We start from the raw sequence: 13,712 nt of genomic DNA on the forward strand, positions 1-13,712 counted from the left end.
TGAGGTGGAGAATATAGGAAATGTGGCCGCACCGGTCAATGTTACATTTGTGATTCCAGTGGAGTTGGACTCTGGTTACCWGTGGAATGTGTCTCTTCTTCAAACAGTGAGTGCAGCCTGGGTCCTTTTCATTCGGGTACACCTTTTTTAACATTGGAAGCGAAAATGATTTTTTCTTATTGGGCAAGTTTCGATAGTACCTTTGTGTTTCACTCACTTGAAGCATTTCCTTTTGTTTTGTGCCTGGTCTGTAGCAGACGCAGGTCACCTGACAGCATCTACAATAGTCAAGCAGCACTTTCCTCAGTCAATCAGCATGAAGTACCAGTGGCAGGATATGGTATTTGGTTAGTTGCATATGTCTTCTGGTATWATACGTGTTCTTATTTTTGCGTGCACGTCTGTGTTTGTGCCAAAGGATAACAGCAGAGGAACGTGTGAGAGRAAGGAGGTATTCTCTAAACAGGAAAAAAACACTCTGTTTTATCAGGTGAGAAAGACCTCTAAAAGAGACATAAATTAAATAGAAGCATGGGTGTTTCTCTAATCACTTGTCATTACAAGTACAGTCGTTTCTACTCTAACCCTTCTGATTGGGTCTACCACAGCACTGTAGTGGGGTCATCTGTCATCTGTTTGGCTGCACCATAGGACTGTCGTCCATCAATCAGCCAACCATCTTCAAGTTTGTTGGGAATATCAGTAGAAGCTCAGAGGTAAGGATAATCGTAACTTCATACATACGTTTCATGTTGTTGAACAATGTATGTAAGCATAGGTGTTGTATGGGGCTAGATGAGGCAGCCGTATATAGATTGCTCTGGTATGGGTCCATGTCAAGCAGATGAGGGGCTAGGTTCTATCAGGTCCGTGTCAGACGACACCCGCATAGCGGTTGTTTTGGCAGTGTCAAATCAAATCAAACTTTATTTGTCACATGCGCCGAACTCAACAAGTGTAGACCTTACCGTGAAATGCTTACTTACAAGCCCTTAACAACAGTGCGTAGTTCAAGAAGAGTTAAGAAAATATTTACCAAATAAACGAAAGTAAAAAATAATAAAAAGTAACACAATAAAATAACAATGAGGCTATATACAGGGGGTACCGGTGCCGAGTCAGTGTGCGGGGTACAGGTTAGAGGTAATTTGTACATGTAGGTAGGGATGAAGTGACTATGCATAGATAATAAACAGCGAGAAGCAGCAGTGTACAAAACAAATGGGGGGGGGGGGGGGTCTATGTAATAGTCCGGTGGCCATTTGATTGATTGTTCAGCAGTCTTATGGCTTGGGGATAGAAGCTGTGAAGGAGCCTTTTGGTCCAAGACTTGGCGCTCCGTACAGCTTCCCGTACGGTAGCAGAGAAAACAGTCTATACCAGGCGGTGATGCAACCGGTCAGGATGTTCTCGATGGTGCAGCTGTATAACTTTTTGAAGATCTAGGGATCCATGCCAAATCATTTCAGTCTCCTGAGGGGGAAAAGGTTTTGTCGTGTGCTTTGTCTTGGTGTGTTTTGGACCATGATAGATCGTTGGTGATGTGGACACCAAGGAACTTGAAACTCTCGACCYGCTCCACTACAGCCCAGTTGATGTTAATGGGGGCCTGTTCGGCCTGCATTTTCCTGTAGTCCACAGGATACTCCCTGTGTCGTCAGTAAACTTAATGATGATGTTGGAGTCATGTTTGGCCACGCAGTCGTGGGTGAACAGGGATTACAGGAGGGGACTAAGTACAGACCCCCGAGGGGCCCCAGTGTTGAGGATCAGTGTGGCAGACGTGTTGTTGCCTACCCTTACCACCGGGGGGCGGCCCATCAGGAAGTCCAGGATTCAGTTACAGAGGGAGGTGTTTCGTCCCATAGTCCTTAGCTTAGTGATGAGCTTCTTGGGCACTATAGTGTTGAATGCTGAGCTGTAGTCAATGAACATCATTCTCACATATAGTTGAAGTCGGAAGTTTATATACACTTAGGTTGGAGTCATTAAAACTCATTTTTCAACCACTCCACAAATTTCTTGTTAACAAACTATAGTTTTGGCATGTCGGTTAGGACATCTACTTTGTGCATGACACAAGTARTTTTTCCAACAATTGTTTACAGACAGATTATTTCACTTATAATTCACTGTATCACAATTCCAGTGGGTCAGAAGTTTACATGCACTAAGTTGACTGTGCCTTTAAACAGCTTGGAAAATTCCAGAAAATGATGTCATGGTTTTAGAAGCTTCTGATAGGCTAGTTGACATCATTTGAGTCAATTGGAGGTGTACCTGTGGATGTATTTCAAGGCCTACCTTCAAACTCAGTGCCTCTTTGCTTGACATCATGGGAAAATCCAAAGAAATCATCCAAGACCTCAGAAAAGAAATTGTAGACCTCCACAAGTCTGGTTCATCCTTGGGAGCAATTTCCAAACGCCTGAAGGTACCACGTTCATCTGTGCAAACATTAGTACGAAAGTATAAACACAATGGGACCATGCAGCCGTCATACCGCTCAGGAAGGAGACGCGTTCTGTCTCCTAGAGATGAACGTACTTTGGTGCGAAAAGTGCAAATCAATCCCAGAACAACAGCAAATGACCTTGTGAAGATGCTGGAGGAAACAGGTACAAAAGTATCTATATCCAGAGTAAAACGAGTCCTATATTGACATAAACTGAAAGTCCGCTCAGCAAGGAAGAAGCCATTGCTCCAAAACCGCCATAAAAAAGCCAGACTACGGTTTGCAACTGCACATGGGGCAAAGATCGTACTTTTTAGAGAAATGTCCTCTGGTCTGATGAAACAAATATAGAACTGTTTGGCAATAATGACCATCGTTATGTTTGGAGGAAAAGGGGGGATGCTTGCAAGCCGAAGAACACCATCCCAACCGTGAAGCACGGGGGTGGCAGCATCATGTTGTGGGGGGTGCTTTGCTGCAGGAGGGACTGGTGCACTTCACAAAACAGATGGCCTCATGAGGAAGGAAAATGATGTGGATATATTGAAGCAACATCTCAAGACATCAGTCAGGAAGTTAAAGCTTGGTTGCAAATGTGTCTTCCAAATGGACAATGACCCCAAGCATACTTCCAAAGTTGTGGCAAAATGGCTTAAGGACAACAAAGTCAAGGTATTGGAGTGGCCATCACAAAGCCCTAACCTCAATCCCATAGAAAAATTTGTGGGCAAAAAAAGCATGTGCGAGTAAGGAGGCCTACAAACCTGACTCAGTTACACCAGCTTTGTCAGGAGGAATGGGCCAAAATTCACCCAACTTATTGTGGAAGGCTACCCGAAACGTTTGACCCAAGTTAAACAATTTAAAGGCAATGCTACCAAATACTAATTGAGTGCATGTAAACTTCTGACCCACTGGGAATGTGATGAAAGAAATACAAGCTGAAATAAATAATTCTCTCTACTATTATTCTGACATTTTACATTCTTAAAATAAAGTGGTGATCCTAACTGACCTAAGACAGGGAATGTTTACTRGAATTAAATGTCAGGAATTGTGAAAAACTGAGTTTAATTAGGGCTAGGTGTCCCGCTGGCGGGACAATTTCCGGTGAAACTGGAGGGCGCGCAATTCAAATAAATAATCCTAAAATTATGAATATTAAACATTTAGGTACATATAAGTGTCTTATATCGGTTGAAAGCTTACATTCTTGTTCATCTAACTGCACGGCGCAATCGATTTCAGTAATCCACTCGTTCAACGTGCAGAGAAAGGAATCCGAAAATCTCCCCCTAAACTTTGTTTCAACATGTCAAAATACGTCTCTATTTACTCCTCAGATACCCTAAAATGTAATCAAACTATAATATTTCTTACAGAAAGCAGTATGTTCAATAGCAGGTGCGTCCTGTCTTCATGGCGCGCATAAACATGAATCTCCAAGACGTTGTCCCTGTACTAAAACTGATATTTCTTATTCRTTTTTGAAGTTATAAGCCTGAAACCTTGAACATAGACTGCAGACACCCTGTGGAAGCCATATGAATTGCATCCAGGGAGCTAATTTTCAGTATGACCTTATACTTGCCATTCTAAGAGGATGGTCTCTCTTTAAAAAAAAAATCTGGTTGGTTTTTCTTTGGATTTTCTCCTACCATATCTATTGTGTTATATTCTCCTACATTATTTTAACATTTCTACAAAGTGCAAAGTGTCTTCTTTCCAATGGTACCAATKTTATGCTTATCCTGGCTTCAGGGCCTGAGCAACAGGCAGTTTACTTTGGGTACATCATTCAGGCGGAAATATAGAAAAAAAGGCACTAAGCCCTAAGAAGTTTAAGGAGCCCTCAAACTAGGTTCGGTTTGCTCCTAGCAGAACTTGGCTAGGCAAAGTGCATGTCTGTGCCTCTCATACTCCTTTGAAATACCGTTGCTTGAAAAAAAAAAAAGCTGCAATATTACTGTTTGTCCCTCTTGAGATGCCATAGCAACAACGTAGCCAGTATACACTTCCTCTAAATAGTCAGAATTAATCTAAGATATATCAAGGAATCTGTTTTTGCTGGGGAGGTCTCAATTGCGCAATTTTACATCTAACTAAAACGTTTGGTGCAGTTAAAAAATATATATGAGAACTAGTTGTCTATCGTTGAATGACAATAAACACTTAATTGAAGAATCCCATCGATAGTTCCCACTCCTACTAGGAGTAGTACTGTTGGCCAATCCCGACGAAGGGGCGTAGACTTCGGCTACATTTCTCTTAAGCCATCCCTTAAAGTGTACCTATTAATTAGAATTTTGGCGACAGACTCACTGGAATAACATAGAGAGAAAGGGTTCAGAATATAGGGATCAATAAAAGAAAACATCTAAATATATGAATATTTGTCTCCGTTTCAGCACCAACTGGTAGGGAAAAAAAGACTCTGATACTCTTGTTTAGACACATTTTAGGGTTAGTATGAATCATAAAAAATAGGGTGGTTTGATTCATCCTGAAAGTCGCCATATTAATGTTCAATGCATGAAATATTGGAAGGTGGACAATAGAGGTTGGACAATAGTCCTACAGATTTACACTAATATTCACTAATTATTGAAATGTGTGACAACAGTCTAGTCGTCGTGAACCGTGCGCCTGGTTCCAGGTTTAAGCTGCTACATGTAGTCTGAGTTTCATAACGATTCAAATAGCCTACATATCCCCAATTATTGCACAACGTTAGCCTGATATGATCCATTGCTACGCACCATCAATAACAAGTACACAGATGTGACAGAGGAAAGTAAACAGAATGGAATGATGCTAAATGTAGGCTACAAATTGAAGGAAACTAACACTACATTAACAGTTATAAATGTAGGCTACAAATTGAAGGAAACTAACACTACATTAACAGTTATAAATGTAGGCTACAAATTGAAGGAAACTAACACTAAAGTGACAGTTATAAATGTAGGCTACAAATTGAAGGAAACGAACACTAAAGTGACAGTTATAAATGTAGGCTGCAAATGGAAGGAAACTAACACTAAAGTGACAGTTATAAATGTATGTGTGTAATACTGACGGTGGCTCCCAATAGTGGCTAATAATTAACATGATACAAATTGTTAAATATAACTGAGAAAAGCCCGGGCCTCCAAAATATACAATACAATAACATTTCTGAATAAAGGCACAGCTATTTATAGCCTACCTCGCTGTGGAAAAGTTTGCTTCCATTTGACTGGTTTCACATTAATCTCCAGGGATCATAAGGAAAAAGCATCTAAAACAATTGCTAAGTGTATTTACGATCCCCTTCCCCAAACGGATTACTCATTTACCTAGTTCTTCTCAATAGGTTTTATCAATGTATAAATGGCAGTGCTCGGAGCTCCTCACATATACTAAAACCAAGAAGACAGCCAGAAAGATCTTAATTTATATGACTCACACGGTGGAGGAACATATTACCTGTAACCTACTGTACATGGAAAACGGCTGTGAGAATTTTTCTACAATATTCACATGTTTACACCCTTACGATCTATGACTGTCTAGCTGGCTGGGTTTAGGATATTTAGTAGCCCATACCAGTGACAAACCTAACTATGTTATCGACATATGGCAGAACACAAACAAAATCTAGCTCACTTATTTTGCCAGCAAGAAAGAAATAGCCACAAATTCATTCAGAAACGGAGGAAGAGAATAGCTAGCTATTGCAAGAAACATTTATAATCCCATTGAGCAAAATCCACAGCCTCCAAAGAAAGCCTGGCTCCGGGGCTTCTCAGAAATAGGTGCTACACTCCCCCTTAAAGGTAATTTCTGATTCTGCCAACATATGTGGCATTTACCGTGAATGTGGTCTCCGCGATTGCAGGATCATTGCCTTTTAAATTTCKATCGTGCTATAGCGATGAACTTCGGCGATACGGATTGAATCGAGCCCTACACTTTCCATCGCCATTTTGAACTTCTAACACGGTAGGGATAATACGGAAGGGAGTGGTTTGTGACACACACAAGAGCAGCCGCTCACCTACACAGCCAAAATGCCAACGCGGGTTAGCGCTCCATCTGATTGAATCGAGGCCGAGATTCACGTTATGAGTTGTTGTGGTTGAGTTTCAGTAGTGTTGTTTGTTTCCCAGGGTTCCGCGGTGCAGCCGGTGGAGGTGGTCAGTTGGGGGTCGCTGTCCTTCGACCAGAGTGTCTACTCCCAGTACCCTGCCGTTGGTTCTCAGAGTGTGAAGGTGAGCCAATCATTTCAAATGCTCTCTAAGGGCTCTATTCCATCAGATCCTCTTTAGCCCACATCTGCATAGTGGTTGTTGGAACTGCGTCAGAGCTGTCAAATCCACAAGCGGCTCCTGGCATTATACCTGAAGTGGACATTGCCATTGGTTGCATGGAGTCGCGTTAAGAGGAATCCCATGCAGTCTTGTTTACAAATTCAAACATTGGAATGTGAGATGTAATCTCCACCTCGATTAGGCTGATAGAAATGCATATTATTTTCTTTCGTGATTTTCAATTTGAGTGCATTATTTCTATAAGGCCTACACTTTCTCCTTCTAAACTTCTAATGGGATTGGGACAGGTGGGCTTCATGACAATGATCGTTCTTATTTCTTCCACTCACTCCGTCATATCTCTCTTCTAGATTCTGTCCATTCTGGAGACGACGCCTGAATCCCACACTGCTCTCATTGCTTCCATCAGTGTTGTGTTTTCGCTGTTGCTACTGATGATAATCTCTGGCGTTCTCTACAAGGTGAGACACTCCTCTAACCCTAAATCCTAACATAACCCTAGCCTCATGTCCGCATCCCAGTTCAACCCCAACCGCAACCACAATCCTAACCCTGTCTGCTTCAGTGGTTCTGGAGTGGGGAGGAGGGAGTGTGAGGTGACACCCTATTCCCTCTCCAAGGCTGTCTGTCTGTACGAACAACATTATGTATACATCATCCAACCATATAAATATATATTGACTAAAGATTGTTGCTTTTTTTCTCAGAAGGGCTTTTTCAAGAGCAGAAGAATTGCCTCTGGTGGTGTAGATTATAGTACAGCTGTTCCTGGTCGGACTGCAGCCCCTGATGATGAACGTGGTCTGACCGCTGATATTACCCCATTGGGGGAGAACACCCTGTAGCCCAGTGGCGGTCAGTGCCGTTTAAGTTGAGGGAGGAAGATTTTTTTCATGAGCATGGCCTTATTTCTATTACAGCATATCGGATGACTGTCATTCATACTCCATTCACCCAGCGCAATGTAACATCGGATAGGTTTAGGCTACTACATGATACTAGAATTTTCCCTGTACCCATCATGAGGGTTCTACAACTTAGCCTATGAATGAAAGCTTACAACGTAGGTGCACACAGGTCAAGAGACACATTTGTGACAGACAGTGACAGACAGTGACACCTTGCACACTCTTGCCTTCATCTAGCTGCTACAACATCTAGTCCAACATTTGCAAACAAAAGTTTCTATTGGACAAATTCAAGTATGTTTTCCCCCGTTTTTTCCCGTTTAACAAGCGTGTTCATTCCGCCGATTCTGTTGAAATACACCCCTGATCACTCGTAAACACAGTTCACTTTCATAGCAGCCACGTTGTATTGTATTCCTTCTCGCATTCATGCACTCTCCTCCTCTCACCTCTTCCCTTCACTTGCGGACTCCAATGCACATCAACTGCATGTGACCAGGTGAAAAAAGCTTTCCAAGCCAAACCGCTACACACAGCCAATAGCTAATAGAACTAACGTGTTAGTAAACCTGCTACAATCATGCAGTAACGTTAGTGTACAGTCAGTATTTTTTTTAAATGTAACCTTTATTTAACTAGGCAAGTCAGTAAACAAAAAATTCTTATTTACAATGACGGCCYTGTAAAGTCCCCCCGGCCAACTCCTCCCCTAACCCAGATGACGCTGGGCCAATTGTGTGCCGCCCTAAGGGACTCCCGATCACGGCCAATACTCCCGATACAGCCCAGGTATTGAACCTGGGTCTGTAGTGACGCCTCTAGCACTGTAATGCAGTGCCTTAGACCACTGCGCCACTCGGGAGGCCATAAGCAGTTACACCGGTGGGCCTTGGTGGCAATAAATTAGTAATACCATAAGCTTACCTTGACTTGGAAGAGTTCCAGTGTTGTGTTGGAAAGTCATAGCCAGCTAGTCTCTTAAGGATCGGACACTTTTTACAAATTTTCGCCTAAAATAACATACCCAAATCTAACTGCCTGTAGCTCAGGACCTGAAGGAAGGATATGCATATTCTTGATACCATTTGAAAGGAAACACTTAGAAATTTGTGGAAATGTGAAATTAATGTAGGAGAATATAACACATTAGATCTGGTAAAAGATAATACAAAGAAAAAAACATGTTTAAAATAAAAATGTATATATTTTTTTTAATCATCTTTGAAACGCAAGAGAAGGGCTTAGGGGACTAGGTGCAATTTAGATTTTGGCCACTCAATGGCAGCAGTGTATGTGCAAAGTTTTAGACTGATCCAATGAACCATTGCATTATTGTTCAAAATGTTGTATCAAGTCTGCCCAAATGTGCCTAATTGGTTTATTGATACTTGTTCAAGTTCATAACTGTGCACTCTCCTCAAACAATAACATGGTATTATTTCACTGTAACAGCTACTGTAAATTGGACAGTGCAGTTAGATTAACACGACTTTACGCTTTCTACCCATATAAAACATGTCTATGTCCTGGGAAAGGTTCTTGTTACTTACAATGACATGCTAATCACATTAGCGCACGTTAGCTCAACCGGCATGGGGTGGCGATCCTGTAGAGGCTCTAGCTAACATAGCATCCCTCTGTTTGAGCAGGGTGTTTCAGTAGCTAATTATTGTCTTTTTCTCTCTTTGAGTCAAATACTCATCACATTTTATGCACTGCAGTGCTAGCTAGCTGCAGCTTATGCTTACAGTACTATATTAATTATCTGATCCTTTGATTGGGTGGATAACATGTCAGTTCATGCTGCAAGAGCTCTGACAGGCTGCTGGACGTCCTCCGGAAGTTTTCATAATTACTGTGTAAGTCTATGTAGGACTTGGGTTGAGACCCATGAGCCTCTTAGGTTTTGTATTGAAGTCAATGTACCCAGAGTAGGACGGAAGGTAGCTATCCTCCGGCTACACCATGGTTCTACCCTACAGAGTGCCGTTCTGGCTACTGTAGACCTTTGCAAAATAGTGTTTTAATCAATTATTTGGTGACGTGGTTATATTTAGTATAGTTTTATCTAAAGGATACATTTTTAAATGTTTTACAATTAATTTTTTTATCAAATTCACTGAGGAGGATGGTCCTCCCCTTCCTCCTCTGAGGAGCCTCCACTGCTGTAGCTGTATTCTGGGCTGACCCACCCAGCCACCTTAGCCTTTCTGATACCTCTGTAGAACACCATGCCTACATTATGATTCTCTCCCGAAGTGTGCACTCATACATCTCGAAGTGTGCACTCATATCTAAAAGGAATGGATTGGTATGAGGATTATGGTGGAAACCAGTTTTTTTTGTTGCCTGTTTTGCATGTTATTTTGGCATTAATATGTGTCACAGATCAGTTTGCAAACAATGTAAAATAAAAAAATTATTGAGTTAATAAAGCTGCATACAAACATGGTCTCTTTTTTGCTTTATTTCAGCCTAGCTCAGTGCTTTCWGTGGTGGTGGGGCAGCCAGCGGAAAATACGGAGCGTAATGTTCTCTAGTTGCGCTGTGATTGGCTCAGTGTTCTGTCACTCATGGAGAAACTACGTCACCGCAAAATCTACGGGTAGAGCTCGAAAATTCAAGCCCCTTGGGTGCTGCCATAGAGTTACATTAGAAGTGCCCATCCAAGAAGGCTCAAGGTCATTGGCCACAGGTAAAATTACGTAAAATCAAGTTATATCTACCGTAGCTTTGATTGGACTGATCATGTCAACATCATACATTGGGCTCCTGAGTGGTGCAGCGGTTTAAGGCACTCCCAGTGCTAGAGGCATCACTACAGACCCTGGTTCATTTCCAGGGTGTATCACAACCAGCTGTGATTGGGAGTCCCATAGGGCGATGCACAATTGGCCCAGCGCCGTTCCGGGTTATGGTTTGGCCATCATTGGAAATAAGCATTTGTTCTTAACTGACTTGCCTGGTTACATAAAGAAAATACTTTCAAAATCGTAGCTATCAAGCTAGACAAGCAGTCATCGTCGGCAATCCAAAGGCAAATCCTTTTTGATCCTTGACATATGAAGAGAAATTATAGGTAAAACGTATCGATGCTCATCGGCCATAAATGCGCCAGTGCAGCCCCTGGTCTGATCCCAGGCTGTGTTACAGCCGGCTGTGACCGGGAGACCCATGAGGCGGCGCACAATTGGCCCAGCGTCGTCCAGGTTAGGGGACGGTTTGGCCGGCCGGGATGTTCTTGTCTCATCGTGCTCTAGCAAGTCCTTGTGGCAGCCAGGCACCTGCAAGCTGACTTCGGTTGTTTCCTCTAACACATTGGTGCAGCTGGCTTCCGGGTTAACCGAGCAGTGTGTCAAGAAGCAGTGTGGCTTGGCTCTCAACCTTAGTCTAGTCCGTAAGGGAGTTGCAGCGATGAGACAATATCCTAATTACCAATTGGATATCACGAAAAAGGGGCTAACACCATGGGCCAGAAAGGTTTTAATACATTGGCTATGCTGTCAATACAGCATGACTTCTGCCACGTTCAAAACACCTGGAAACTCGGAAATCTACGACTTCAGTGAGTTCAAGACAACTGGGAACTCGGATAAAACTAGCTCCGACTGGGAAAATACGGAAAATAATTTTGAATAGTCATCCAACGCGGAATTCCAAGTTGAGATTTTTCTAGAGCCTACAAGGACAGCCGCGCCACCTTCCTGCTCAAGGGAGCACAGCACAAGGTGAGTCCAAAAATGTATGCTGCTGCATAAATTATGTAATATCCCTCATAACTTACCTATTGTTCTGACTTGGTGCACATGTAACCTGTTTAGAGAAATGTAATCATAGAATATTGTAAGAACTTTCATTATCTGTTAATATGCCCCCTTTATTTGTCCTACGGTTCTGACTTGGTGTACAGGGAGAATACTGCAAGAACATCCCATGTTCTGAATTCTGTCACTATACATTTCAAAAGTGCTGAACAAATAGTTTTGACTACATCCGTCCTAGCTCGCTCAAGAATGTCTTAAACGAAATTACGGATTTCCTCTTATCCTCTCGTAGGTTCCCTTATGCAATAGTTTGTACGGCTCAATTGTCAGTAGAAACCACATTTGTTTAAGGAAGTCAGCCATATCAGCTATGTTTTCTAAAAAGGCAGTATATGAGGCTGAATGAATTGTTTCGCTGCCAGACAAGTCTCCGCTGAAAGCCAGGTGTAGCGGTGGTAAGGATTCACTCCATGGTGCTGAAAGGAAAGCTCTGCTGTTGGGAAAGCTGTATGTAGGCCCTACAGTTTGTGGGCACCGTTTGTCACCGTTATAGTGCAATTAATGTATTGTGTAGTGGCTTTGCTGGCATGCATTAAAATATAAAAAATGTAATGTTTTAGTTTGCCCCATCAAGATTTACATGCTAAAATTGCCCCTGCCTCCAGCCATGCTTGACCAAATCCAATGCATGGGGGTAGTGAACACGTGCACACTTCTGGAGAAGGGTAGAGAATCGGAACGCAGCCCAAACCTGCTGAACCCCTCTGGTGCAACTATCTCCTCAGGTACTTATCTGCACTGTGATTAACAAGGCCTATCTGAAATCCTTTGTGTTGAGCCACAGCCATCAGAGTAGCGAGCTTCACAGAATTGAGGCAGCGGCATTCCTTTTGTGGACAATATTAAGTTACACTTTTTAGGATACAATTCCTTTCATCCATTTCTTTGTCAGTGCTTAATGGGTTAATATAACTGTCTTTGTAAGAAGTCCTAAGGTGTCTCTTACAGCATGTTTATAATGAAAATATAAAACAATATGACCAAACACAAGTTCTTCCTTTATTATCATCAATGCTACATTCTTTTTGACATTAACATGATCGAAGAAGTAGCCACAAGCCAATCKCTATTGATTATGCTACATATTTAGCAACACGACATACCGGTACTATCATTAAATTAATTTTAGAAATAGACCTGCAACCCTCGGCAAAGGCAATTGGAATATCAGGCACTAGAGTTGTTTATTGTTGGTTGAGTTTGTGTGTGCTGCACCACTATTCCTGCAGGCTTGTCAAAGAAAGTGACTGTATGGTTGTGACAATAGACTTTCACAAACAGGCTGTCCCCAAAAATACTTACGTAAAACCGTGAATTACACACACTCAAACTGTGAGTACAATCCTTGTCATATGAAGACAAAATGTAGAATCCATAAAACAGGGAACAAATGATCACCGTGCACAAACGAGTGAAGTGGTGAAAAAACCAAAAAGATCATCAAGGACAACAACCACCCGAGCCACTGCCTGTTCACCCCGCTATAATCCAGAAGGCGAGGTCAGTACAGGTGCATCAAAGCTGGGACTGAGACAGAAGCTGTTTTTCAATCTCAAGGCCATCAGACTGTTAAACAGCCATCACTAACATCGAGTGGCTGCTGCCAACATACTGACTCAAATCTCTAGCCACTTTAATTGTTAAAAATTGGATGTAATAAATGTATCACTAGTCACTTTAAACAATGCCACTTTATATAATGTTTACATACCCTACATTACTCATCTCATATGTATATACACTGTACTCTACTGCATCTTGCCTATGCCGTTCGGCCATCACTCATCCATATATTTATATGTACATATTCTTCTTCATTCCTTTACACTTGTGTGTAAAAGGTAGTTGTTGTGAAATGTTAGATTACTTGTTAGATATTACTGCATGGTCGGAACTAGAAGCACAAGCATTTCAATACACTCGCATTAACATCTGCATGTGACAATAAAATTTGATTTGAAAAGCAGAGAAAACAGAAGAAAATGGTTGATTGCACGGAATGTGACGTATTGACACCTGACCACAATACCAAGGTCAACTGTCAAAGGACATTAGAACATTCAACAAAGTAAGGGTGAGACCATGGGTGACTGAAATGGCACCCTATTTTCCCTTGCAGGCCATTTGTGAGTGCAGCACACACACAACTCTGTACATATCAGGTTATTGACAGGTAGAGAGAATTTAGTCACAATGAACGCAAAGTGATGTA

General features: G+C 42.0%; 1 protein-coding gene across 1 annotated transcript in view; it reads left to right on the forward strand.

Moving 5' to 3' along the window:
• The window catches only part of LOC111950988 (integrin alpha-X), a 62,119-nt gene extending 51,989 nt beyond the window's left edge, over positions 1–10,130 (forward strand). Inside the window, exons 25-30 of the mRNA XM_070434690.1 lie at positions 5–106; positions 419–490; positions 609–716; positions 6,607–6,708; positions 7,119–7,229; positions 7,476–10,130. Coding sequence (XP_070290791.1) covers positions 5–106; positions 419–490; positions 609–716; positions 6,607–6,708; positions 7,119–7,229; positions 7,476–7,613 — 633 coding nt within the window. The 3' untranslated portion in view covers positions 7,614–10,130. The remainder of the gene's footprint in view (positions 1–4; positions 107–418; positions 491–608; positions 717–6,606; positions 6,709–7,118; positions 7,230–7,475) is intronic.
• The last annotated feature ends 3,582 nt before the right edge of the window (positions 10,131–13,712 follow it).

The sequence above is a fragment of the Salvelinus sp. IW2-2015 genome, linkage group LG23 (genome assembly GCF_002910315.2).
Source record: "Salvelinus sp. IW2-2015 linkage group LG23, ASM291031v2, whole genome shotgun sequence".
In the NCBI taxonomy this organism is placed as follows: domain Eukaryota; kingdom Metazoa; phylum Chordata; class Actinopteri; order Salmoniformes; family Salmonidae; genus Salvelinus; species Salvelinus sp. IW2-2015.